This window comes from Gasterosteus aculeatus, chromosome 1, assembly GCF_964276395.1.
Source record: "Gasterosteus aculeatus chromosome 1, fGasAcu3.hap1.1, whole genome shotgun sequence".
NCBI classification, from domain to species: domain Eukaryota; kingdom Metazoa; phylum Chordata; class Actinopteri; order Perciformes; family Gasterosteidae; genus Gasterosteus; species Gasterosteus aculeatus.
Window position 1 is genome coordinate 26,498,324 of NC_135688.1, and position 23,252 is coordinate 26,521,575.

The window sequence follows — 23,252 nt, forward strand, 5'->3', positions numbered from 1 at the left end:
CACATATTATACATCGACTACTCCACCCAACTGCCACCAACCAGCCGCCCTCAGAACCCCACCGGGCTCTAACAGAGAGGATGGAAATGTTACATGTGTTATGATAGTTACATATTTAGGTTTCAAAGTTATTCGTGCCAGAACCAATTATTGACATTACTTTAAGCTTTTTATGCATTTGGCGTTTGTGATTGCATTGCTGTGTTGTAGTTTTTATTGATTCTGGCAGGGTCCGCCTTTCCTGTGTGTGATTACAACACACCTGCCGTTACCACCGGTCACCACAGGGGGCGCTGCAGCCACCAAGGAGTTATTTACTGTCTATCAAACATTCGTTAGTTGACTCACCGTTGTTATATTAAGGTTTTCAAATGTGCATAGCCAAAAATGAATGGATTTATCCTACTAACGATTAAAATGGTGTTGAAACTAAGCTAGGTCTTTGATTTAAGCGTGCATTAAAAACAAATGCTAGCCGTATTTGCAAAGAAAGGAGTAAACGCTTTTGCCGATATGGGGGGGACCAAATTCTAGACAAAATGACGGTTCTTCTCTGATTCAGTTATTTCTGTGTATACCTCATGCGTGGCGTCGGCTAGGTTTTGGGCAGGGGAAAGGTTGGATGGTTTTGCGGGGTCTTGTGCCAAAGCTTAGCACAGGTTGAACATTAACAGACTTGGGAACCAAAGTCATAAATATCCAAAGTTAGAATTCATATTCACCAACATGAGCGGGTGCTTTAGTGAATACGCATCGGCTTCTTAGCGAGGTCAGCACAGGAAGCGAGAGAAAAGAGATGATGTGGGGTCTACAAGTCACTTTCTCGCAGAGGTTTGGGGACTGAATCATTTACTCAAAGAGACAGACATGAACAGCAAGGTCTCCGCCTCAATGCCCCGCTGGTTGTTTGTGATGCCAACAGGCCTGATTGGATTTAATGAGACAGACAGATGGAGACGGAGGACGACGGTGAAAACAACAGTGCATGATTGGAGAGGTGATGACATCACGGCCGTCCCCAAGGGAGACGAAAGGTCAAAACCCAGCGTCCCCTCTTTGGCTCAGAATAGATAGATGAGTCATACCTGCATCATCAGACTGAGAGCCAATCGGAGAGCCGCCTGTCACAACCTGCATCAACAGATGACCGGCCAATCAGACAGCTAGACCGAATCTACTAAAGTCAACTATTTACCTGGCCACAATATATGAATGGAAAAGATGAGGATTCCCTGAATAATGTTAATAAAGAGGACTCGCCTCCATGAAAGCTAAATCTGTGGATCAGCTTTTTACTGATAAGGAAAATTAGGACGTGCTTTTCCAATTTTGTGTGAAACGTAATGAAGACTTCATTTGATGTCTTGAAACACTCTTTCTACACAGCAGTACACAAATAAAAGAGGGCTTGCCTCCTGAAAACTGCGCTCCACAGCGCCGCCAGTGGTCAAAAACTCCACCAGGTAACTTTACATCGGAATACGGATTAGCGTGTTTATTAAAGTCAATCGAAGGTCACTGTGTTATACAACACCAACGCGTGTGAGAGAGACAGACTCTCCCCGGAGGTGGAACACCTCCGTAAACTGATATCTGGAAGGAGAAATTGAGCGATAAGGAAAAGGCAGAGAAAAGAGGGAGCCGGAAGGGAAAAAGAAGAAATTATCTTGACTACCAGAAGATCATTAGATTCCAGTTAGTGGCTGTTGTTTGAATAGGAAGATAAAACATACCTGACAGGAATCCCCGTATGACAAAGGCATTCTGGGAACCAAGAATGTTGGCACCAAATGGAATGGCAATCCATCCAACAATGGGGAAGATACAGCCTTCTGCACATAGACAACACTTGGAGATGCCAATAATTCGATAAATGTGTGTGTGTGTGTGTGTGTGTGTGTGTGTGTGTGTGCGTGTGTGTGTGTGTGTGTCGCTACCTGTCTTTTTCTGATTTTCTTTCACAGGCAAAAACATTCAACTTGTTTTTATTGTCTTATTTCATTTTAATTGTACAAATATAAACACAATTAAGTGACTCCCTCTGACCTAAAGAGGGTAACTGGTAAAATCGCCAGTTGTTGACCTTTTCATTGACATTTGGTCTTGTCATATCAAGAAAAGCCCAGGTTGAACTTATTACGTTAACGAGGCCTCAGTTCCTTATAAATGTCTCAGGGAGTCATACAGGGCACATAACCGAAATGGACCAAACACGGCTTCTTAAAGGTCACTTACCCAGGCTGATTAAAGTTGATTAAGCACCAATAAGATGAGAAGATAAAGCGGTAATGCTTCTCCAGACTAACCGGTGAGCGGGACATGTTAGTCCACCGATTTGTAGACAACACAATCCCCAGCAATTCTTTTAGCATTTACTTAAGTAAATGGAAAGAAACCTGTCAAACTGCATTCAAACCTTCTGACTTAAGTTAAAGTATTATGCATCCAGTGGAAAATTTAGAATGAAATGTAAAAAAAACTCGGTATGCAAAATGGCTAAACAAACGGTCATATGTAGTAACTGAAATATTATTATTGATATAATATAATTAATATAATAAAGCATTGGGTTTTGTGGTTGAAATGTAGTGAAGTAGAAGTATTAGGTAGAAGTACATACAAATTGTACTTAAATATATGATGAAAAAATACTAATAATATATATTAACGTTTTAAAAATATAGCATCGTTCCTGTTTTGAGCGTAACTCGAGCCCGGGGGGAGGGGGCGGGGCTTCCCTGCTTATTCATGACGCGTCAGAGAGGCAGCGCGCACAGCTGGATGGACAGCTGCGTCTCGGATGGGAATTTTCGAGATTTTCTTTTCAAGTTTGCCCCCCAAAAAGAAAGCAGCGGTGGGACTCGCGCTTCACGCCCGAGGCGGTGTCAATAAAACGGGCTGGAGTACGAAGACGGCACGCGGCGGCTCGTTTGACGACGACAAAAAAAAAAAGAGAAAGAAAAAAACTGCCGCATTTTGAATGAGTTGGGTTTGAGATTTTGCGAGCAGTCCAGAGAGCCCAGCTGAACGCAGTCATGATGGAGTCCATCCTAGACAGCCTGACAGCTGACAGACTCTATCCGGCCGGCGGCACCAACCTGTTGGACCTGGAGGAGCTCACCGACGGAGATTTCCTCACTAACGTGGTGAGTGGACGTCGCCTTTTTAAGCCTCTGTTCTACACGTGCGAGTCCTCAGTCTCTTTAATGTTCATACAACGTCAAGCTTCTCCGGTTCGGCTTGCCATTCCCACAAATCAAACGCACCTCCGCTGGCCGTTCCGCCCGGAGCCGGACCTCCGGAGGGCGGTGCAGGTGTGGACAGGTCCTGACTAACATCCGGGGCGTTTTAACTTGCGCCGTGCGTGCGTGCGTTTGCGTGTGTTTACTGTAGTTGTGCTGACCACTATGCGCGACCGGGAAAACCGACACAGGCTGCCGAGTTACCTGCGTGTGTGCGCGTGCATGCGTGCGTGTGCGTGTGTGTGAGCGAGAAAGAGAGACTTGACAATTGACTGAAGTGCACCGTGATTGTCTATATTTGTCTCCATTAGTCTTCAATTAATGTCGTTGGTTTTTTCACGGCTGCTGGTCAGACAAAACAAAACTTTCCGTCATCTGAACTCCGACAAAGTGCATACGAGACAGTTGCAACCTGTGGATCCCTTTTAGTCGTATCTTCTCCAACCAGCTCAGTGCTGCAGCAGAAACACCTGCTTATACTGAGGGCAGTTCTGTCTCCTCTCTAAATCCACCAGCCCCCCGCCCCCCTTTTATTTCAAACCACCTGTTGTCACGGATGCTCTCTCCTCATCCCCAAAAACAGCAGGTTCTCCGATGCAACCGCTCCCAGTGTCATCTCCCAGGGCCACAAAAAGAAAAAGGCATACTCCTTTTTCTTGTCTGTGTCGCTGCGGCTTTTGTTTTTTCAAATATTTTTTTACATTTTTTTTTTCAAAGCAGACCTCTATTCCAGCCAGTGAGTCAGCCCAGCCGTCTGCTCGTGGTTTAAACCCCCCGCCCCTGTTCTAAATAAAGTAGTCCACTCCGCTGTGGCTGGGCCGCACCACTGAGGACACGAGAGAGGACGGCTGAGTAGCTGTGCTGCAACATGCCGCGCTCGTCCGTATTCTGATCTGTCCCTTAATCTGCGCTCTGTGGTGCTGGTGATGGATGGGGGACCTCCTTCCTGTCAGCGGCTAGCTGAGCTAGCAGCATGGTTTGTGAGGCGTGAAGCCAAGACAAGGGGCAGGAAGACGCAATGACGCTCCGAGAGAGCTGAAAGAAACTGCAGGATGGGTGTTGGTTCATCTCCACGCATAACTCACATGTTGTCATTTCACCCATTGTTGGTTAGCGGGTTTTATTGTTGGGAGGAAAGTATAGGCTGAGTGGCCAATGGCTGCACATTTGATATCTAAAAAAAGAGCAGAACCGGATGAAGGATTGAGTTCAAGCCAAACTATCTGAGAATCTTCTTCAGCGTCAAGTTCTGTGTAAAGATGAAGAGGGGGGAGAGAATCCGGGCAGAGAGAGGCAGAAAATCCAACCATGAGTTTTTATGCGTCACAAATCCTAATGTGTGTGAATATCACTTGGCTCCGGTTGAATTCGTGCATCGTGTTCACTGAGCCATTTGATCGGAGCGTAAAGGGCCGTGCATGGACGACCTCGTTAACCACGTATGGAGACTCCTAACGAGGTGGAGGAGCTCAGTCGAGCGGCGCCTAACAAAACACTTTGCACTTATTCGACTTACTGCTGAAGAAAGGTGACGATTGGCAGAACATTTTAAAATGTATTGCTGAGATTCTTCTTCTTTTTTACGCAGAAACACTTTTGCATCATTGCAAATTGAATAATCTTGTACAGTTGGACTGACAAAGCATTGCATTTGGGTTCAGGGGAATTGCAATCATGACAGATTCATCTTTTTTAATGGCATGTACTAATTTAATTCAGCGGACACGCGTGAATTTACACATATGTGTACAAAGTTGTGGGTGAATCTATTTGATTATTTTCTATTTTATCTCTTGTAGAAAAATGTATCGGTCGAGTCAAATAGAATATTTGGGCTCTCTGTCCTCTACTTGTAATGCTTTTCTCGCACATTTTGTATTCTATTTCTGTTCTCTCTTGTCTATTCTATTCTAATCTACTCTCCATTCAGACCCTGCACTCCAGCTCTTAGAAGGACACGCCCACCTCATTTGCATGCTGGCTGCCTATTGGCCGCCGAGCTGCCTGATGGAATGTGAGCAGGCATGCAGCACTATGTGTGTGTGTGTGTGTGTGTGAGAGAGCGAGAAAGAGGAGGAAAACTCCTCTTCTACTGTTCTACTGAGATGAACTATAGCTGAGTTCCCTTGAAATCTTAACACACACACACACACACACACACACACATGCGGTAACCTCGGCTCGCTGCTCTCTCGGCTTCAAGTGAAGCCAAACACAGCGGAGCCGCTGCAGCCGCACGTCCCCACATGAGGCCAAATACAGCGGAGAGGACATTGGCGTTTTCTTATCTGCGGTGTGAGGGGATAATGACACGATGTCTTCAGGTCTCTCACTGGTTCATTTTAGGCTGCAAAAAGTATCCGTCTCAACCAGCCATGTGGTCCTTTGGTTGAATTTCATTGTAAACGAAAGCAGTGGAGAAGTCTTTCGATGGACTCAAATCCTGAATACTTGACATGGCCTTCGATCCCCCTCCACCGCACGCTGTAATGTTTCCCATCATTAGACTTCTTCTTTCTTTCACGTGTATTAAAGAAATCGTGCAGTCTTAGTCCGAACTAAGAGATATTCAATTTGCAAGCATAAAACAAGCACCAATCAATCAATCGAGCGATAGATGAACTGTCCCCCATGTTCTTCTCAGAGCATTTCCAGTCACACTTTGTGGGATTCTTTGTGTTTTAGGAAGCTTCTGACCGTGATGGACGGAGTTCGTTCATCTATTGACAAGAGCGTGAAACGAATGCTCCCCAGGCGTCGCTGCACTATTCACGATATGGCCCCAACGTTGAGCTATTGCACTAAAATGTAATAACTTTGGGGAAAGTGAATTCATGGCGAGAGGAAGAGCTGTCTAACGTGAAGGAGCGTTTCCCTGCCGCCCGGATGCGGGACGTTTCACGGGGGGAAGTCAAATTAACTACCATCTTTTAGTTTACGGCGGCATTGATCTGCTGAACTGAATCCCTCTCGTAGACGCACTGGGATGGATCTTTATAAACGGCCCGGCAGAGAATCACACGCCAAGACGTATTAAATCAACTGCAACAGGCAAAACCAACTCAGCCACTACTAATACGGTTGGCACGTGAAGTCTGGACTTTGACTTATGGTGAGAAAAAATGTTTTTTACGGCATAATTCCCTTTTGGCCTTTTCACGATATTTCAGAGGAGTTTCCGATGGTTCCCACTGCCCCCTTCATGCCATAACTACATCAAATCTCAGTTCCTCCCTCTGGTTCCCCTCATCACTGTATCGGACGGGGAAGGGGGGGGTGGGGGGTCGGTCAGTGAGGCCTCCAATTGAAAGGCAGCAGTGGTAATTATAGGCGTGATGAAGTCTCTTCCTGCTTTTATCCCCCCCCCCCCCTCTCCACTAATGACACAGCGCCGCTGAAAGGAGCTTTAAACGCCATCAAGTGCTTCGTAACGGTGTTTTTCTCCCGCTGGGGATTAATTTTTCCCCCGGCGGAGAGGGTCCGGGTAATGAAAGGCTCCCCCGGTCACGCCGGCTGCAGCTGCTCCCACACGGGCCGCTCTCTCCCGTCCTCGCAACAACAATCACAGAGTTTATTCTCCCTGTGTGTGTGTTTCAACATAACATTTGCCGCTGATAAATGTCAGGTGGGGCAGGTGTGATGCGGGTTTGCATCAGCGCTGAATGTTGACCTTTTCCTCCTGTCAGTTTGTTGTGGGGAGAAAATAACGTGGTTTTATCTGCACACACAATAAGGCCGATATACCCTCGGCCTGTCCGACAAACACAGCGACAGGTGGATGTTTCCTTCCCCCCCTTTTTTCCGCTGGGGATTTTTCTTACAATGTAAACCTGTAAGCTGCAGGGTGGCTTGAGGTGCATCTCAAAAAGACATGAAAATACCCACAAAAACATTGAATACTAAATCTATCCTGGATTGTTCGCGTTGACTTGACTTACCAGGTGCCGTTCTCATCGACACGGGGAGGCAGAACGACATGAAGTCAACTAAACGGTCCGTACACGCCTAAGAGGAGGAGATGTTATCAGGTGGAATAGCTGAACGTGTGAGAAAAACATCTGCCACCAGGCGACACGGGCGTCACGCCTTGAGCAGGTGGAGCTACCCGTGGAACGTGAGAGCTGTATCATCGGCTAAAGGTGGAACTAGGAAAGGGACGACTAGGCCTTGAACTTTGACCCCCGGCATAGTGGGTCCGGGGTCAGAGTCCTCACAAAAGCCTCCGTCAGCATCGCCGTTCCTTATTTGTTTATGAACGAGTGAGCATTCACGCTGACTGCTCTGACGTGCGCTTCCTTTCAAAATAAAAGCCTTCACGGAGCGCAAGTCGGCTTCGGTTCGTTTGTGACGACCGAATTGCATGAATAAGAGAACGCGACATGGCTCGCGGTCGGGTTTCAAAACCTCAGCAGGCCTTGTGCTTCTGTTATTTTACCCACCGTGTGCACGTCTACCATCTGTGTGTGTTCACATGGAGCATCAGACAGCTGCATGTGTCCCGCAGTCTCACCACACACACGCCGGACCTCATGAGCACACGCACACACATAGAGGGATGATGCACGCGTGAAGGTCTGAGTGTTTAAATTATATTATGTGAAAATTCCCACGAGTCATACGTCCAGTACAAAGCGGTTTGTCTGTTTACTCTCTTTCATCTTCCTCCTCCTTCTCCTCACTCCCCTCGGTCCAGCTGCACTGATGGACACTAATAGCAGCAAGTAATGGTGGCACGAAGCCAATTAAATCCCATTGCTGGCTGAAACTCGCTCTGAAATGTTTCAAACCGTTTGACTAAATCAAACAATACGATGTTTTATTTAAGGGGCTTGATGGGTAGGGTGCAAAACCCCCTCTACTTCCTCTATTGACTCCAAGAGCTCTAATTCAGCTCCATATTTATTACGGGTTGGGTCTTTATTGGTGCCACTGGACCAATATAAACCACTTGGGTCATTTTTTTTGGAGTTAATTTACTTGAATATGACACCTGAATCTATTTTTGTATTTTTCGTTAAATTAACAAAATGAAGTTACTTCGGCCGCTGTGTCTGTCTGAGAATCTTCCAAGCGGCGTTCACCCGTGTTTCCAACCCATCTGTGTGTGTGTGTGTGTGTGTGCGTGTGTGTGTTTGCTTCGCACTACTTTGTGCATGTTTGCTCAAGACCAGGGTGACTCATATTGTGTGTGTGTGTGTGTGTGTGTGTGTGTGTGTTAAAACCGGTCAAATCAGAGCACCATGCTGTCCCAGGCTCCCAGAACATCATCTCCTAGCTGGGTGACTCATGCAGACTGAAGATGAATTCATCGATGCTGTTTCCCATTGACTGACTCGTCCTCCGGTGACTCGGGCGGAAGACGGAATGCAAATAGTCCCGTGTCTTGTGGACACCTCGCGTTGACAAATCATGATGTCCACATGTGCTGAGTGTATCCAAGTGCGTCTCACAACATCAGCTTTTCGTTACAAAACAGCCCGGTTGTCAAAAAAAAAGGTTCTTAAGAAGTAGGAAAGCTGTCTCTCCCACTAACGTAAAGCACTTTTTGGAAAACCCTTATATTACTGAATAGAATACCCTTTCTGTCCCCGTTTGTCTCTCCACGTTTCCCAGCCTTTCTCAGGTGACCAGATGGACGACTTCAGCAGCGAATTATTCAGCAGTTTTTTCGAGGACCACCTATTAGAGCGGCCCCTCCTGGCGGACAGGCCTTCACCTTTACACATGGACGTAGAGGACAGCAGCCCAGGTCAGCTCTGCTTTCATTATGAAAAGTCATTCGCACAATATACATACCGCTTTCCTTTTTTAACAAATAAAAGGAATCGCACAAAAAGTCCAATACAACAGCTCCCGGGGTTGGATCACTGCGGTTTGTTCTCTCCAAAGTTCCCAGTTATTTCCAATGTAACTATAAAAATCTCACAGCAGGTAAATGTTGGTTGGTTAAACCCTTTACAAGCCCAAACCGCAGCACCAGAGTTTCCCTCTCTTTAGCTAAACGTCACATTTGGACGACCTTCGGACCTTCCCCCGATGACCTCCAGCAGTGCAGCTGGAAAAATCTCTTTTATCGGTTGGATTCAAAAAGCTAAAACTGCGGCTCGTCTTCCCGATAGAAGCTATCTTCTACCACGCGGGAGCCGGTGTCTGTTGCCAAAGTCTGTGACTTCCAAAGCTCATGTTTCTCAACCAGACGGAAACGCACACAGCACGTCTAACCCTCACCTGGCTCCCAGTGACGGGTCTGTGCCGGCACACAGCTGGACGAGCTCCTACGAGAGTCTCACGCTGTGCAAATAGGCCTCATTAGTTATCGTAATGGTAGGTTCCTAAGTCTGATGAAAATGATTGGAGAAAGTTATTTAAAAGATATGTGCGAATAGAGCCGCGAGGAACATTTAGAAAACGGACACCCGTGTCTCAAACGGAGGCCACTTATTCAACAGCTTGACGAGCACAGCGATGTTTCCTTTTCCATGTCTGAAAAAGGGCTTTTGAACCTCACAGATATTCAAGCAGAGCACAGCTACTCTTTAAGCGAAGACTCCGCCCCCCAGAGCCCAGCCCTGTCAATCAAAATGGACCATGAGTCTGGTAGGTCGTCCTATTCCTTCCAAAGTGATCGTAGTTTAAACTATTTAGGAAAACCTGCAGCCAGTCGAAGCTCTGCTGAAGTCTGGTTCCTCACACTCTGATTGGCTCAAAACAACCGTCTGTCACATGATATGAGCTCCACCTGTGTGTCCCTCCCCTGCCTGTCTCTCTCACTGTCCCCACCTGTCTCTCTCACGGCCGTCTGCGCTCCATTTGTCCCAGGGATCCTGCTTTCTGAGCTGCAGGATCCCTGTCTGAGCAGCTCTCCTCCAGCTAAGCCCTGCCCACCTAACACACACACACAGAGACACACACACAGGCGCTATGACAAGCATATGGTTTTGAGTCTGCAGCTTCAGCCGAAGCCAGCGGAAACTCTTTTTGGTCAGGTTATCTATCTCTCTCTCTCTTTACTATCTATATCTTCCTCACTGGCTTACTTCTGTTTTCTATTTCTTTGCTCCTATTTTTCTTTCTAATCCAATTAATCCAGTTTATCGGCATTGATATCAGACAACCTGGATTTCCGAAATACCAAAGAAAAATGACATCTCGTATATAAAAAGAAAAACACTCTAATGTTTCCACTGAAATGCTCTGAGCTAGAATATAAACATAACTCATATTTTGCTCTCTTAGAGACATTAAAATGAAACCAGACTGAAAAAGTAAAATAGGACTCCAACAAGTTCAATACATGTTGTTTTTACAGTCAAATGCAATGTGTGTGTGTGTGAGTGTGTGTGTGTATTTATATATATAAATAGTTTCTTCTTCATTGCCTCCATGTGTTGCTGCAGAACACACACACACACACACACACACACACACACACACACACACAATCGTATTTATTTAAATCCACTTCAGCCTAGTTGAAGCCTAGTTTATGTCATACATGTCATACGTTATCCAACATGCATTTCACAACCTGCATCTGTTCTACAAAGCTTGGATAAAAGTATTTGAAGCACCACAAGGTCTCCAGCAGGGCTGAAGCTTTTCCCCAGGGACACTCGCACCTTAAATTATACAACAAGGAAAAGGTGATAATGAATAAACAAATTGGGTTTATTCTCATTTATTCTTTTATAATTTGTGTCAAGATTCTGTCGTACCTTCTGCACTTGATGCTCATCCCGTTGAGCGCCGCTCTGCTCTCAGATGCGACGATGCAGAACTCGATGTCTTTTAAATTCAGCACTCTGCTTTGATCACATTTTCTACCGAAACAGCAGGACTCTCAGCTGCCACTTTGACACGAGACGTATTTTGACAAGACCGTCGCGGCTGCAGACGGTTCAGCCAGTCGCAGCTAGACAGACATCTAAGAAAGTCTATCAGTTGTAGTAGAAGAATCAAAGGTTCTGTCATTTGGGATCATTGATTCTTGACTGCGAATCCCAAGTGGATCAGTGGCGCCCACTGGTCCCTTGGTCGTCGCCATCTTTCTTTCTTGCAACACCAGAGCGTTTAAGACCATTTCTAGGCAACCAAGCGGTTTCCTTTAACCCTGGTGAGAGGTTCTCTCAAAGACTCTCAGCCTCCCTCCGCTTCTCAGCCTGTTGCTCTCATCCAGTCAAGGAGGTGCCGCGTGCTTTTTACAGGACCGCCTGCTGTGTCGCGCCAATCTATTGTTTCAATAACGTTGCCGTCCCGCTGTGATCAAACGCCGTCGCCAGCTCTCCTGCGTTAGCCCCCTGTGACTGCCAGCAACCTTTGGTCATTAGCCGCTACGCTGCGATAGGGTTTCTTACCTGGGTTTACTGGCCTCATAGACAGACTGTCCTTTATGAGCAGCATCCAAAGAGATCCCATAAAGAGGTTAGAGGGGAGGGTCAGGTTTCACTTCATTACTTTCATCCGCAGCATCTTATGTTTAACACAAACAAACAAATGAATAATACAACTAAAATTGTACTTTGCTCAAATTTGAATTTGTCCTTTTTCCTGCTGTTATGTTTGAATCAGCAGTGACACGGAAATTATTTTTTTCTGTGTATGAAGTATGACTATGGTGATAGGAGGGAAAGATAAGAGAAACACGGTGTGAACAACTGTAAAGCAATTAAGAAAAACAATCAATAAATGTCTTCTTTTCAACCACACAAATGCACGACCTTCCTGCGCATTGGCCGGCAGCTTCTGGTCTCCATTAAGAGACGGTGGTCGGGGGCCTCCGATCAAGCCCCGGCTTAACGAGGGCAGCGGCCCTAACGAGGGCCAGACTAGCAGCGGGACGGGCCTCATTAGGAGACGCCTCTGAGGGTCCTACTTATGAAGAGCAACGTGGGTGGAAACCTCCCTAAGCCCCCCAAAAACGAACGCACATCGCACCACCAACTCATTTAAATGGGATATCAGGGATTTCAGATCTCGCCATCAATGAGAAATAAAAATATCGAAGGTCCACGGAGGTCGACGAGTAGTGGTGCATATCTTGACGACGCGTAGCCGCGGTAGGTTGTCCTGACAATATTTAGCATTATTATTGATATCTTGGTAACCCGTGTCCCTGAAACGTCACCGTGTGTTATATCTGGTTAGATTTGGAGTCAGTGAAGACTAGTCAGTCAACTTTTCTACTCTCGGCAACTATCTTCAATTCAATTGTCAAGCTTCTCAAACATGAGGATTTGTTGCTTTTCTCTTTTTTATAGCGTTGTATATTCACACCTTTCATTTAGCTGACGCTCTTACCCAAAGCCACAATAACAAAGTACAATTTCCTCAAATAAGTGCTAATAACGCGCTGCCTAGTCCAGGTATAATCGGTAGGTGTGTTTAGTTTTCTGCTGTCCTGATGTTTCCTGATGAAGCTCTCTGCCGCCTCGCCGGCACACTTGGCTTGTAAACTTCCTAGCATTTTGCCAGCAGACGTGTTGCTAGGAAACCAGGAGGTGATTAAAAGGACGTTCACTCCTGGAACGAGCACACACACACACACACACACATGCACACGTACTTGTTAAACTGCTACTGCTCTCTTTCCATACACCATGGGAGGTGTGTGTCTGTGTGTGTGTTGTGGCAAACATCATGTCGTGTTTTATTCTGAAATGTAAAAATGCTGACTCACACACCTCCCTCTCTACCTGCTGCTCCTTTTTTTTTGTTACTAAACGCCACCAATAATATGATCTAATCTAAATCTCAAGTAATAGTCATTTTTGTGCAGACTGTTTGCAGCAGAATCAGCTCACCTTTTGAAAGGGCCTTAATTAAAAGCCCACATACAACATTCACCTCTGGTGGACTCTGCATCATCGTAGAAAGGTCATCTTTTAAGAAAGGATCCCTGAGGATTCAGTATTTCACTTCCATAAAGTCACTGATTAATACAATCGGCTCAAACAAAACAGCTGAATTGCATCTTTAATAAAACCCAAACATCACAGAGATGTGACCAGAGAGTGAGCTTTGGTTTGTCAGAGGACACCGGGAGTACCATTAGTACTTGTGACCAGTTTTGCTGCAGCCCCGCAGTGGTAGTTATGTCTCTAAAATACCTTTTGCAGCTGGCAGTAGACTAAACAACGCAGTACCTGTGAGATGCTCTTATGCATGTCCTAGTTGGGTTTTTTTACTTTTTTAAATTGCACTCGACTCTGCGTAATTTCTGCGGTGTTTAAAGGCAGCCGTTTCTTTTCTCAGGAGTTGTCGGGTCAGCCCATCTTTTTATTTCAGGGTAGAAAACTCACTCACTGGAGACAAATTATGCACCGCAGTTGCCGGAGCGACGTCGTCCAGCGTTCTGTAATAACCAGTTCTGTCAGGAAGCGTTCAAATGTTTTGAGGAAGCTCTTTGAAAGTGAGATTTAGAAGCCACCAGTTACTTCCTCTTGGAAGACCTCCCTGAAGGTCTCTCTCGTTCATTCAAAAGTACACTTTTCTTGGCTTCTTGATGATTTGGTGGTGTGTTTTCTTTTTTTTTCTCCCTCCAGAGTTCGAGTGGAGCTTCAGTCAGGACCTCTCGGCCATCTTGGTGAAGCAAGAGGAGCCCGATGTGGGTCAAAGGTTAGACCCTCAGCCTCTGGAAGGCCCGCCGCTCATATTAAGCCCCGCACCCCCGCACAGAGGGTCGCCATGGAAACGCACGGTTAGCATCCCTCCGGTAGAAGATTGACACCGCTGTTGTGGGCTGGTTAGTTTGAGGGCAGCGTTCACCAGCGGTTCGGTTTGTCGCTGTGTTTCTCTGCAGGAGCCCGGCCAAGACAGCGGGAAGCCAGTCGCCATCAAAGATGAACCCAAAGAGACCGGACAGTACCTCAGCCTGCCCAGCGGTACGCACACACACACACACGTTACAGTGGTATCACTGGTCAAGTCACACAAATGCGTCCAATACCCAAAAAAAGCAAACCAATTTGATAAAGCAAACCAAATCAACCAACCAGCCTGCATCTCTCCATCTATGCAACGTTTGAGATTTCAGAATGAATCAATGCATCTGGACCTATTCTCTGCATCAGCGTATGCCAAGTTGTCTCAGTGGTCAAAGAAAGGGGAGTTTATAGTGGAATCACTCCCTCAATCCCCGCTCCCCTCTCCTTTCAGACGATGCGCTCCAGCTCCCGCCCACCCCTCCCAGCAGTAACCACGGCGACAGCGACGGCTCCCTGCCTCCGTCCTCCCCACACCTCCCCCTGCCACCGTCTTCTCCTCAACCACAACAGAGGCCAGGAGGTCGGGCCTCCTCCTCCTCCTCCATCTCTTCCACAGCCATCTCTTCCTCACCTCTCCTCACTGCCCCACATGTAAGTGAAGGAGCACAACGCCATCATCTTTTAAGCTTAATTCTATGCTCTCTCAGGCATTATTTTCCCACACGGATTGGACAGAACAAAAGTGTTTTATGACCGATGTGGAATTAATATGTAGTGGCTTGTGTTTTTAGTGTGTGAACTAGCTGCCATCAGGAGGTTAAATCAGTCGGACGGTTCATTCAATCGGATCAATTCAGTGTTCGGCTTTGTCCGTCTGATTCTGCACATTTTCTGACATGATTCACATTTGTTTGAATGCCACAATGTAATAAATGCCTTAAGGCCATTTTCTCAAAACATAGGTTGTTGACAAGGGTTGTTGACTAAATATATTGACAAAGTGCTCTGTGTTGTCGTGCAGAAGCTGCAGGGTTCAGGACCCCTCCTGCTGACAGAAGAAGAGAAGAGGACCCTGGTTGCCGAGGGTTACCCAGTGCCCAACAAGCTGCCTCTCACGAAGAGCGAGGAAAAGGCGCTGAAGAGGGTCCGACGGAAGATTAAAAACAAGGTAACCCTTCATCCTGTCTGTGTTCAGAACATTTCATTTGGAAAAACAAATCCTTATTGATTAATAAACAAAGTGTTTGAGGCGCCATCCGAAATCACTTAACTGGGTGTGTAGCACTAAGAAAGGTCGGATCATATTGATGTTTTTCTGTTTTTCGACGCAGATCTCCGCTCAGGAGAGTCGGAGGAAGAAGAAAGAGTACGTGGAATGTCTGGAGAAGAAGTAAGCCTCGGAAAAACCTCTTTGTCCCCATGTTTCCATTCCTCCACTCCTTTTTGGTTTAGCTTAATATTTTTTATTTTCCTTTTTTTCATATGCCATAGTCTAAAAGAGGTCACAACTATTGCGAGATTCTGTCTTTACCAAATATTGGAGGAGAAACATCCATCATTCATTTAAATGGATTTTTCCTTTCAAAGTGTTCAGCTGTTTTGTTCGGATCTTTGTGATTTGAATCGAAACTAAATCTTTGAATAAATGTGCAGCTGCTGCATTATTACCGTTATTTCAACCCGAATCATGTTAAACCACCTGCTTACATTTATCCATCCACACAAGGAATAAATGCATTTTTTCTCCCACTTTGCCGAGCTGTCGTAGCGACAGGACTCCGGTCACCTGCTGAACGCATGGGGGGGATTCGCTGACAGGGAGAGGGAACGAGAGGTGAAAATATGTGACGCCTCATTTCTGAGCACAAAGTACACAAAGAGGTTCGCACAGGTGGCGACAGCATGTCCTATTCAACCCGATTAACGCGGGGAGAGTTGAGTTCTTTGGACTGAATCACCTGAATTCCCGACAGGGGACAAAGAAGTGTGTGTGAAAATCGAAATTGTTGTTTCCTCGCGTCCATCTTTGGACACGAGGACGGGATTATTGGATGGTCTCCGCGGTGAAAACAGCAGGACGACTTTGCTGAAAGGAACTTGTGTGAATGAGCCGTATTCAGACCCAACACACAGGTGGAGATCAGGGGGATTATGGGTAACAGCATGGAGAAGATGATCAGTGGATATTAGATGAACCAGCAGACTGGATGGATAGACTAGCAGGAGGGAGAGAACATCCCGCTCATCCGTCTTTCTGAGCAAAATACGATCGACGGGGCGAATTTAACTGTCAACATGGTTAGATAGCGTGCAACATGTGAAGATGGCGCCATATTTCTCAAGTAAAATGCTTTGTGCAATTCAGCTTTGTCGAGAAATGTCATTTAAAGCATCATTAAATTAACATCACCTGTGTGTGTGTGTGTCTGTCAGGGTGGAGGGCTACACGTCAGAAAACAGCGACCTGTGGATAAAAGTAGAAAACCTGGAGACGGCAAACAGGTGAGGCTCACATACACACACACACACACACACACACAGGCCAGCTAACAATAGTGTTACAGACAAAACCGCACCTGACGTTCTCGTAATGAAGTTTAGATGATCGTAACTGAGAGTAGCGGCACGTCTGCAAAGGATACGATGAGGTTTGTGTGATCCGTGTGGCAGCGGGGCGCACCTCCCCCCTGACCTCCCCTCTGACCTCCCCTTCGGGAGAAACGATCACCGTATCTGCGAGCAGCACGAGCCGTAAGTCATGTCGTGTGGAGCTCATACTGATGTTAAGAACCTCCTGCAGCTCACGTGCAGCGCGTCACTCTGAGGGAGTCACAGGAGTCCTATCATAAATTTGTCTGCTCAGTGAGCAAAGTGCAGGCTCCCCCTGCTCCTCTGTTATTACGACAATATGAAACCGATTTGTTATGATCCAGGAGCGGGTGGGTGGGTGGGTGTGGCGGTTGAGGGGAGGGGGGGGGTCTGTCTCCGTCTCTGTGTCTGTCTGCCTGTGGCGGCTTGAGCCTGTCATTACAGCTGAGAGTTAACAGTAGCTTTCATCATGGAAGGCAACCCCCTCCCTTCCCACCACACACACACACACACACACACTGATGAATATGTTAAACCACCACATAAAGGAACAATGAGTTGGCACAAACTGGGGAACATGAGTCAGCTTGCTCACTCTCACTTAAAGTCCAGAATGTATGCCGGGCTAAAAAAAGAGTTTTTCTAAACAAGTGAACCTAATTTAAGCCTGTCATTTCTACAAATCCCCCCAAGTGCAGGTATTAGTGGTCGTTTTGTTCTCCAACACAAACTTATTTGTCATACAAAAATGACCCCTCCCCTCCAAGGAATATCAAATATGTATTAAAAGATCTCAAGCCGGACTTTCTTTGCAGAGTCACATTGATAGTAATTTAAAATGTGCCCTAGCTTAGCATAAACACTGGAAGCAGGGGAAAACTGCTAGCCTAGCTCCCCTGAACAGCAGAAAATTGGATTTATGTAATAATTTCTTCTGAATTTTCCATTCTTGTGCTGATTATTTACACACAAACACACACAAACAACCCTCACAGAGTCAACCCGCCTGACCTGTAATGATTAACCATCATTGAAACGGTTAATCCCAGTGGTTTCACGTCAGAGCCCCAGAGGGAGTGAGTGTAAGTGACGCTGGTCAGCATCGTCCCAAAATCATTTTAATACAGCCGGCAACCCCGGTGACCTCACGAAGGGCCCGGTTCCCAGCAGAATGCGGCCCTCTATCTCCCCCCGGTGGTCAGAGTGGGTCCTCGCAGCCGCCGCCGGCTCGTACCATCGGGACCCTGCTCTCCAGATCCCACCGAGACACTTGATTCTGCTGGTGTCACTGGTACGTCCAACTCTGCTGATCTCTTTGCTCCCCTCCGCTTAGGAGAGGAATTTCCTGCAGGGAAAGAAAAGGTGACTTCCTCCCGGGGGAAGTTCGGGGAAAGAGATCCTCAGCCGTTCCTTGAATCTTTTGTCCTCCTCCTTCTTTCATGCATCTGTTTCCGTCTCTTTAGGTCTCTCCTTCAGCAGCTCCAGAAGCTTCAATCTTTGGTGTCAGGAAAGATCATGCCCCGCTCCTGTAAAATGGCCTCTACTCAAACCGGGACATGCCTCATGGTAAATGTCATTTTTTTTATTAAAGGGTGTTGATTAACCTCTCGACTGTGTCGAATCGAATGTTCCATTCAAGAGAAGGACACAGGTGGATGGAGCTTGTTTCTTCTTCTGCGTGCAGATGGTGGCCGTGTGTTTCGTCCTGGTGCTGGGCTCCTTCTCCCCCTGCCTCTCCCCCCTCTCCTTGCTCACTCACACCTCCTCTCTGTCTTCATCCTCCTCCCCCCCACGTCCCTCCTCCCCATCCCCACTGCCTTCGGCGGACCTTTACACCACCAGTCAGGGTAAGTCTACACATTATTCAACCTCATGCATTTGTCAGAAACTTTCCCCAGGAGCCAATGATTCCACCCCCCCCCCCCCCCCATCCCCTCCTCCCAGGTTCAGTACAATCTAAAGAAAAAACGACTTGTGTTGCGTTGCAGTTCGTTCCCGCAGCCTGCTCTTCTATAACGAGGGGGCTCCTTTGGAGGAGATTTCTGTAGCAGCAGAAGAGGGGCGGCTACAGTCAGACGGCGCCGTCCACGCGGGCCGATACACCGAGGACGCCCACGGCGGCAATCGGACGACCGGGCCCGAGTCCGACCGCAGGTGGGAAATATGTGCGCGCTCTCTCAGTGTAAAAGAACTTCTGTTGTCCTGTTTGGCATCAACAGAGTGCCTCTTTTGTCTCGCCACCAGAGAAACAAAACCAGAAGGGGTTTCCGCGTCCTCTGACGCCGCCTGACGAGTCCTCCCACAACCTCTGACCTCTGACCCCTGAAACAGGCCGAAGATTCCTCAGTCAAACTGGACCAGAGTCCGGATGAGCGATCCCTGAATGCTCCAAAGCCACGACAGCTCTGCCACACCTCAGATGCTTGATTTTAAAGGGGCCCTCTGATTGCAATTTCAACTTTTATGCATTCAAATATAGCATCTATTAATATTGAGTTGAAACAATTAATGCAGAATATTTTAGAGATACAATATAAACTTAAAAGAATACAGAAGCTATTTGTAGCATGTTAACAAAAATATCAGTGCAAACTAGTGGACCTTTGCCAAAAGAGTTTTATCTCATCTCAACGTGACAGACCTGATATTTAGCACAAAAAAAGAGCTTTTGTGGTCTTAATGGGCAACACAGAGCTATACACACTTGCACCTGTTGAGAACACATGTATATGGATACTTGGCGGACCTTCACTGTGGGAGATTGTGTTTTACTTAGGCCATTTTATTTTTTTAACCAGTCAAATACCGTATGTCGACTAAGGGCTGCAACTAGTGATTAGTTTGGACATTTTTGCGATGAATCAATCCATCTTCACATAGAACTAGAGAGTTTGTACTTTTCGTGATTCATTTTCTGTCCGTCTAGACGGGTAATCGAGTAAAAAAAAAAACTAAATCATGAAGTCATCCTTCTAAAAGAAAGCTGTACCATTTTAAAAGTGCCTTCCACTTCAGAAATATAGACCGAGTTGGCCTTAAAGCTGTAACCCTGGAAACGTAAATATATTATTTTAAATTAAATTTTCTGCATCCAAATTCAGTATCTTCAAGGGGCCGTTAAAGGGGTCCAGACAGAGGTTGGGAAACATGACATAAAAGTATTTTTATGGAATCAAAAATTGCATATGTAATATATTTGCAGCATCAAAAAAAGAGCATATTTTATTTATGCAACAAAAAAATTAATACTGAACGTGTTTTCAAAAGTTAAGTTTGCCATTGTCTTGTTCTGTTTTTCTAAATAATGTTTACAAAAAAAAAAAAATACAACTTATAATATATTCAGAGCATCAAAAAAAGAGCATATTTATTTTATGCAAGAAAAAAAAAAGTAATTGTACGGTGTGTTTTTGCATTTAGGATGATGAAGTTTTACATGTGTAGTTGACATGCTGTTTCATGGAGTGTAAAACTTTGTGTCTTTTAACTGTAATACAGTGTTTATGTTTCACTGCTGTCGCATGAAGAACTTTTGTCCCCTCATGAATTAAAAAATGTCATTAGCTTGTACAATTTAACTGAATCCAATCTAAACAACCAAATCACAAATAACCTGCAGGATTTTAAATAATCCAAACAGACATTATTTAGATAATTTCCTGTCATAGATTAAAACTATTGACTCAAATGAAGCAGCGGAGGAAACATCTCAACATGGATGTTGAATGGGCTCATGTGACAGCAGTGTATGTTGTATTTATTGTAGAAAGTGTGTATATATTGATGAAGCCAATCAGGGGACTTATACATTCCAGGAACTAAATCACCACTAGCTTTGTTATCTCCACAATTTGAAGGAACGCTGGGACAGTTAGTCTTTACCACGAGTCCGACAATGTGAGAAAAGAAAAAAATAATCAATTGAACCAGTAAATTAAATAATTACGATTCAGAATGATCAAATACTCAGAAATTCTTTTTTATTTTTTTTTAAAGTTACGTTTTTCCTCATTCACCACTTTATCCGTTCGATTGTGTGTCCCTCAAACTGTGTAAAAACATCATGTGACTGCAGCCGTAGAACAGACGTCCAGTCATTCTCCCCCAAAACAGTCTACAAGCACCGTTGTACATAAATAATGACGACCTAATGTGCAGTTGTTGTAAATAAGGGCCTTGTTGTTGTTTTACTGTGACAAAGTCCAAGATATTAACCTGTGGAAGCACTTCGAAAGAAAAACAATTGATAGAATTGTTTGATTTTTGGGGAAAGTATGTGTAAAGAGTAAGGGAAGGGGGGTTGCCAAAAAAGCGAGGGGAACTTTTCCACTTGTAAAAAAACTTTGATAACACAGCAGCTCACACAGTTCAAATTGTTGTAAAACGGGGAGCTCTTGATTATTCTGACGTCTTCATGAATATGTTTGAGCAGAAATAATCAAGCGCTTTCCAGGAACTCAAGTTATTTCAAATGTGTTTGGTTTCAACGTTGTCTTGGTTTGTTGTATAGCGTCTTGCATGTTCCTCCATATACAACTATGTTATCTTAGTGTAGTCCGTAGAGTAGAAAAAAGCAAAATATAAAAAACCTGCATCAGCAACACCGTGTCTGTGTACTTTCTGGCTTCAAATGACAACTTTCATGTCATTTGTTTAAAAAAAGAAATATATTTAAGTCCTGTTTTCCTTTCGACCCGCCTTTCAGCTGAAGTGTTTGACTATTAGCTGTTTTCGCAGGTCCTCCGCCTGGCTGTCGCGGTCCTCGGGTCTCTGTTCGAGGCTCTCGGGCTGCTCTAGCGGGTCGGTTCTCTCCAGAGTCCAGGCGTCTAACCCGGACTGCAGGGAGGCGTTGTGAAGGACGCAGCAGGCCAGCAGGATGGACGAGCTTCTCTCCGGAGAATACTGCGGGGACAGGAGAGGAGACGAGATAGCCGGCCGACAGAACCCTGCTGATCTCTGTGTGCGTTTTCATTTCATTTTACAAGCAGAGGTGAGCTCAGCGCAGAATAGAATACCTGTAAGTATCCTTTGGTGCCGTCCAAACATCGGAATCTGGTCTGGATGGCTCTGAAGGTCCGGTCCACTATCTCATGTGTAGCCGCGTGGGCCAGGTTGTATTGAAACTCTGCAGGGGACTCAGGGCAGTCTACCGGGGTCATCAACCACCTCCTTAGAGGGTAGCGACGGTCCCCTTGGAAACAGAATAAGACTTTATTCCTTTCAGGGACCTTTTTTCAGGCTTAAAGTAGTGCAGTGAATGCTGAAAAACCACAGCTCACCCAGCAGCCAACCATCTTCTAACTCCTGCAGCTGTTTGTGGAGAGTAGATCTTTTTAAGACATCCGTGTCTCTGAGTCCTCCTGCCCAGTGTGTCTCCGCGCTGAGTAACAATCCCCTGGCATCACAAACCAGCTGACAGCCCACGGAGTGAAATCCCTTCTTGTTCACGTATGATGAGTCTTCGCTGTTGGGAGCTTTGATAGTGACCTGGAGACGAATGGAACACGGCGTCAGTTAGACCGTCCTGTGTGTACATGTGTAAGTGTTTGAAGTTCTAAGAATACAGTATAAGGTAGTACACCTGAATGTAGTCCAGCACCCCCAGGACTCCTGGGAATCCTGCAACCCTCTGAAACTGCTCTGTGCTGGAGGGATCTCTGTATGTGAAGCATAAATATTGCTGTTATTGAAATATGTCAAACTTTTGGTTTACATCTATAATCCAGCATGGTAACACACCTGTTGAACGTGATGAACTGAGGAGCTTTCTCCACCAGGGCTCTAGTCACGTTAGATACACATCTCGACATTGATGCCTGGCTGATCCCTATAGTATCGCCCATAGATGTCTGGAATGAGCCAGATGTGTAGAAGCCCAGCGCGGCCAACACCTGGACCTCAGGACTGATGGCTCTGGATCGCTGTGTGCGTCTACAGAGAGCCTGGAACACAGAAACACATTTAAATGGACAGTTAACTGGATGAGATTATTAAAAACGTAGCACGAGCACACACTAACCTCTCTTAGTAATTCCACCAGATAGAGAATAAACTCCCTCGGGAAGCCAAACTGCGAGAGGAGGACAGTGTCCGGGACGGCGCCCAGGTCAAAGCGGTCCAGGGTCTTATGGCCTTGACCATGTAAGAGCAGATCACAGTCCAGGATGGCTATAGGGATGGCCATGCTGGGGGCAAAAACACATGAATACCAATTAATAATTTGCGCCAATGGCAAGCTTGTTGTAGTCCTATTCGATTTCTATAAGATGATTATAAGATTGTATGAATTGAAAACCCCAATGCGTGTGACATATGTTTTAGTATACTGTAGGGATTGTACTAGATTTATTCTATTTTATAATGTTATATTGCCGATGGACGGTCGAGGTTAACAGCACAGAAAACCTGTATGCAAATAAAGCCAGGACGCTAACTAGCTAGCTGGCAACCGAGCTTTTCCCATTTTCAGCAAACGTTATGCGTGCTTGTGGAGTTGACTCTACAAATAGCTGTTACGTTACACTACGCGAAAATTAAAGGATAATACATGTTGTTTTCTTAGTTAAGAAAAGGACAGTTACCTTTAGCATTGGCACAGAAGTCATGCAGCTTAACCACCTAAACAAACCCCAGGAACAACCATCTTTCGGTTTACCTTCACAGATTCGACAGTAATGGGAATGTTTCTTATGTTCAGATATTCGTTTTAAATTAATAA

The 23,252-nt window shown here is 45.7% G+C and overlaps 2 protein-coding genes across 3 annotated transcripts; one reads left to right on the plus strand and one right to left on the minus strand.

The window, feature by feature from the left end:
• The first annotated feature begins 2,728 nt into the window (after window positions 1–2,728).
• Window positions 2,729–21,135, plus strand: creb3l1 (cAMP responsive element binding protein 3-like 1). 2 transcript variants are annotated; one of them, XM_040170661.2, is made up of 13 exons: window positions 2,729–3,146; window positions 8,856–8,991; window positions 9,753–9,839; window positions 13,784–13,938; window positions 14,041–14,122; window positions 14,397–14,596; window positions 14,967–15,113; window positions 15,277–15,335; window positions 16,379–16,447; window positions 17,998–18,100; window positions 18,219–18,381; window positions 18,523–18,688; window positions 18,779–21,135. In XM_040170661.2, exons 1-13 carry the CDS (start codon window positions 3,036–3,038, stop codon window positions 18,822–18,824), a joined length of 1,524 nt encoding a protein of 507 aa, XP_040026595.2. In that variant the 5' UTR covers window positions 2,729–3,035; the 3' UTR covers window positions 18,825–21,135. The 2 variants fall into 2 exon arrangements, with proteins under 2 accessions (XP_040026595.2, XP_040026605.2); XM_040170671.2 differs by lacking the exon at window positions 9,753–9,839 and having other exon boundaries at window positions 2,745–3,146.
• Window positions 20,498–23,246, minus strand: harbi1 (harbinger transposase derived 1). Its single transcript, XM_040170683.2, has 7 exons — window positions 23,116–23,246; window positions 22,554–22,719; window positions 22,274–22,476; window positions 22,116–22,191; window positions 21,814–22,021; window positions 21,550–21,725; window positions 20,498–21,436 (listed from the first exon to the last, which is right to left on the minus strand). The coding sequence occupies exons 2-7, from the start codon at window positions 22,716–22,718 to the stop codon at window positions 21,236–21,238; spliced, it is 1,029 nt and encodes a 342-aa protein (XP_040026617.2). The 5' UTR covers window position 22,719; window positions 23,116–23,246; the 3' UTR covers window positions 20,498–21,235.
• Window positions 23,247–23,252: the final 6 nt, after the last annotated feature.

Excerpts from the sequence above, each read along its gene's own strand:
- harbi1 (XM_040170683.2), bottom strand. The coding sequence starts at position 22,718 with ATGGCCATCCCTATAGCCATCCTGGACTGTGATCTGCTCTTACATGGT. Across the intron at positions 22,192-22,273 it reads CAGTTCATCACGTTCAACAG|AGATCCCTCCAGCACAGAGC; the intron begins GTGTGTTACCAT and ends CTTCACATACAG. Across the intron at positions 21,437-21,549 it reads GCACCAAAGGATACTTACAG|TATTCTCCGGAGAGAAGCTC; the intron begins GTATTCTATTCT and ends CTGTCCCCGCAG.
- creb3l1 (XM_040170661.2), top strand. The coding sequence starts at position 3,036 with ATGATGGAGTCCATCCTAGACAGCCTGACAGCTGACAGACTCTATCCG. Across the intron at positions 8,992-9,752 it reads CGTAGAGGACAGCAGCCCAG|ATATTCAAGCAGAGCACAGC; the intron begins GTCAGCTCTGCT and ends TGAACCTCACAG. Across the intron at positions 16,448-17,997 it reads AACCTGGAGACGGCAAACAG|GTCTCTCCTTCAGCAGCTCC; the intron begins GTGAGGCTCACA and ends CCGTCTCTTTAG.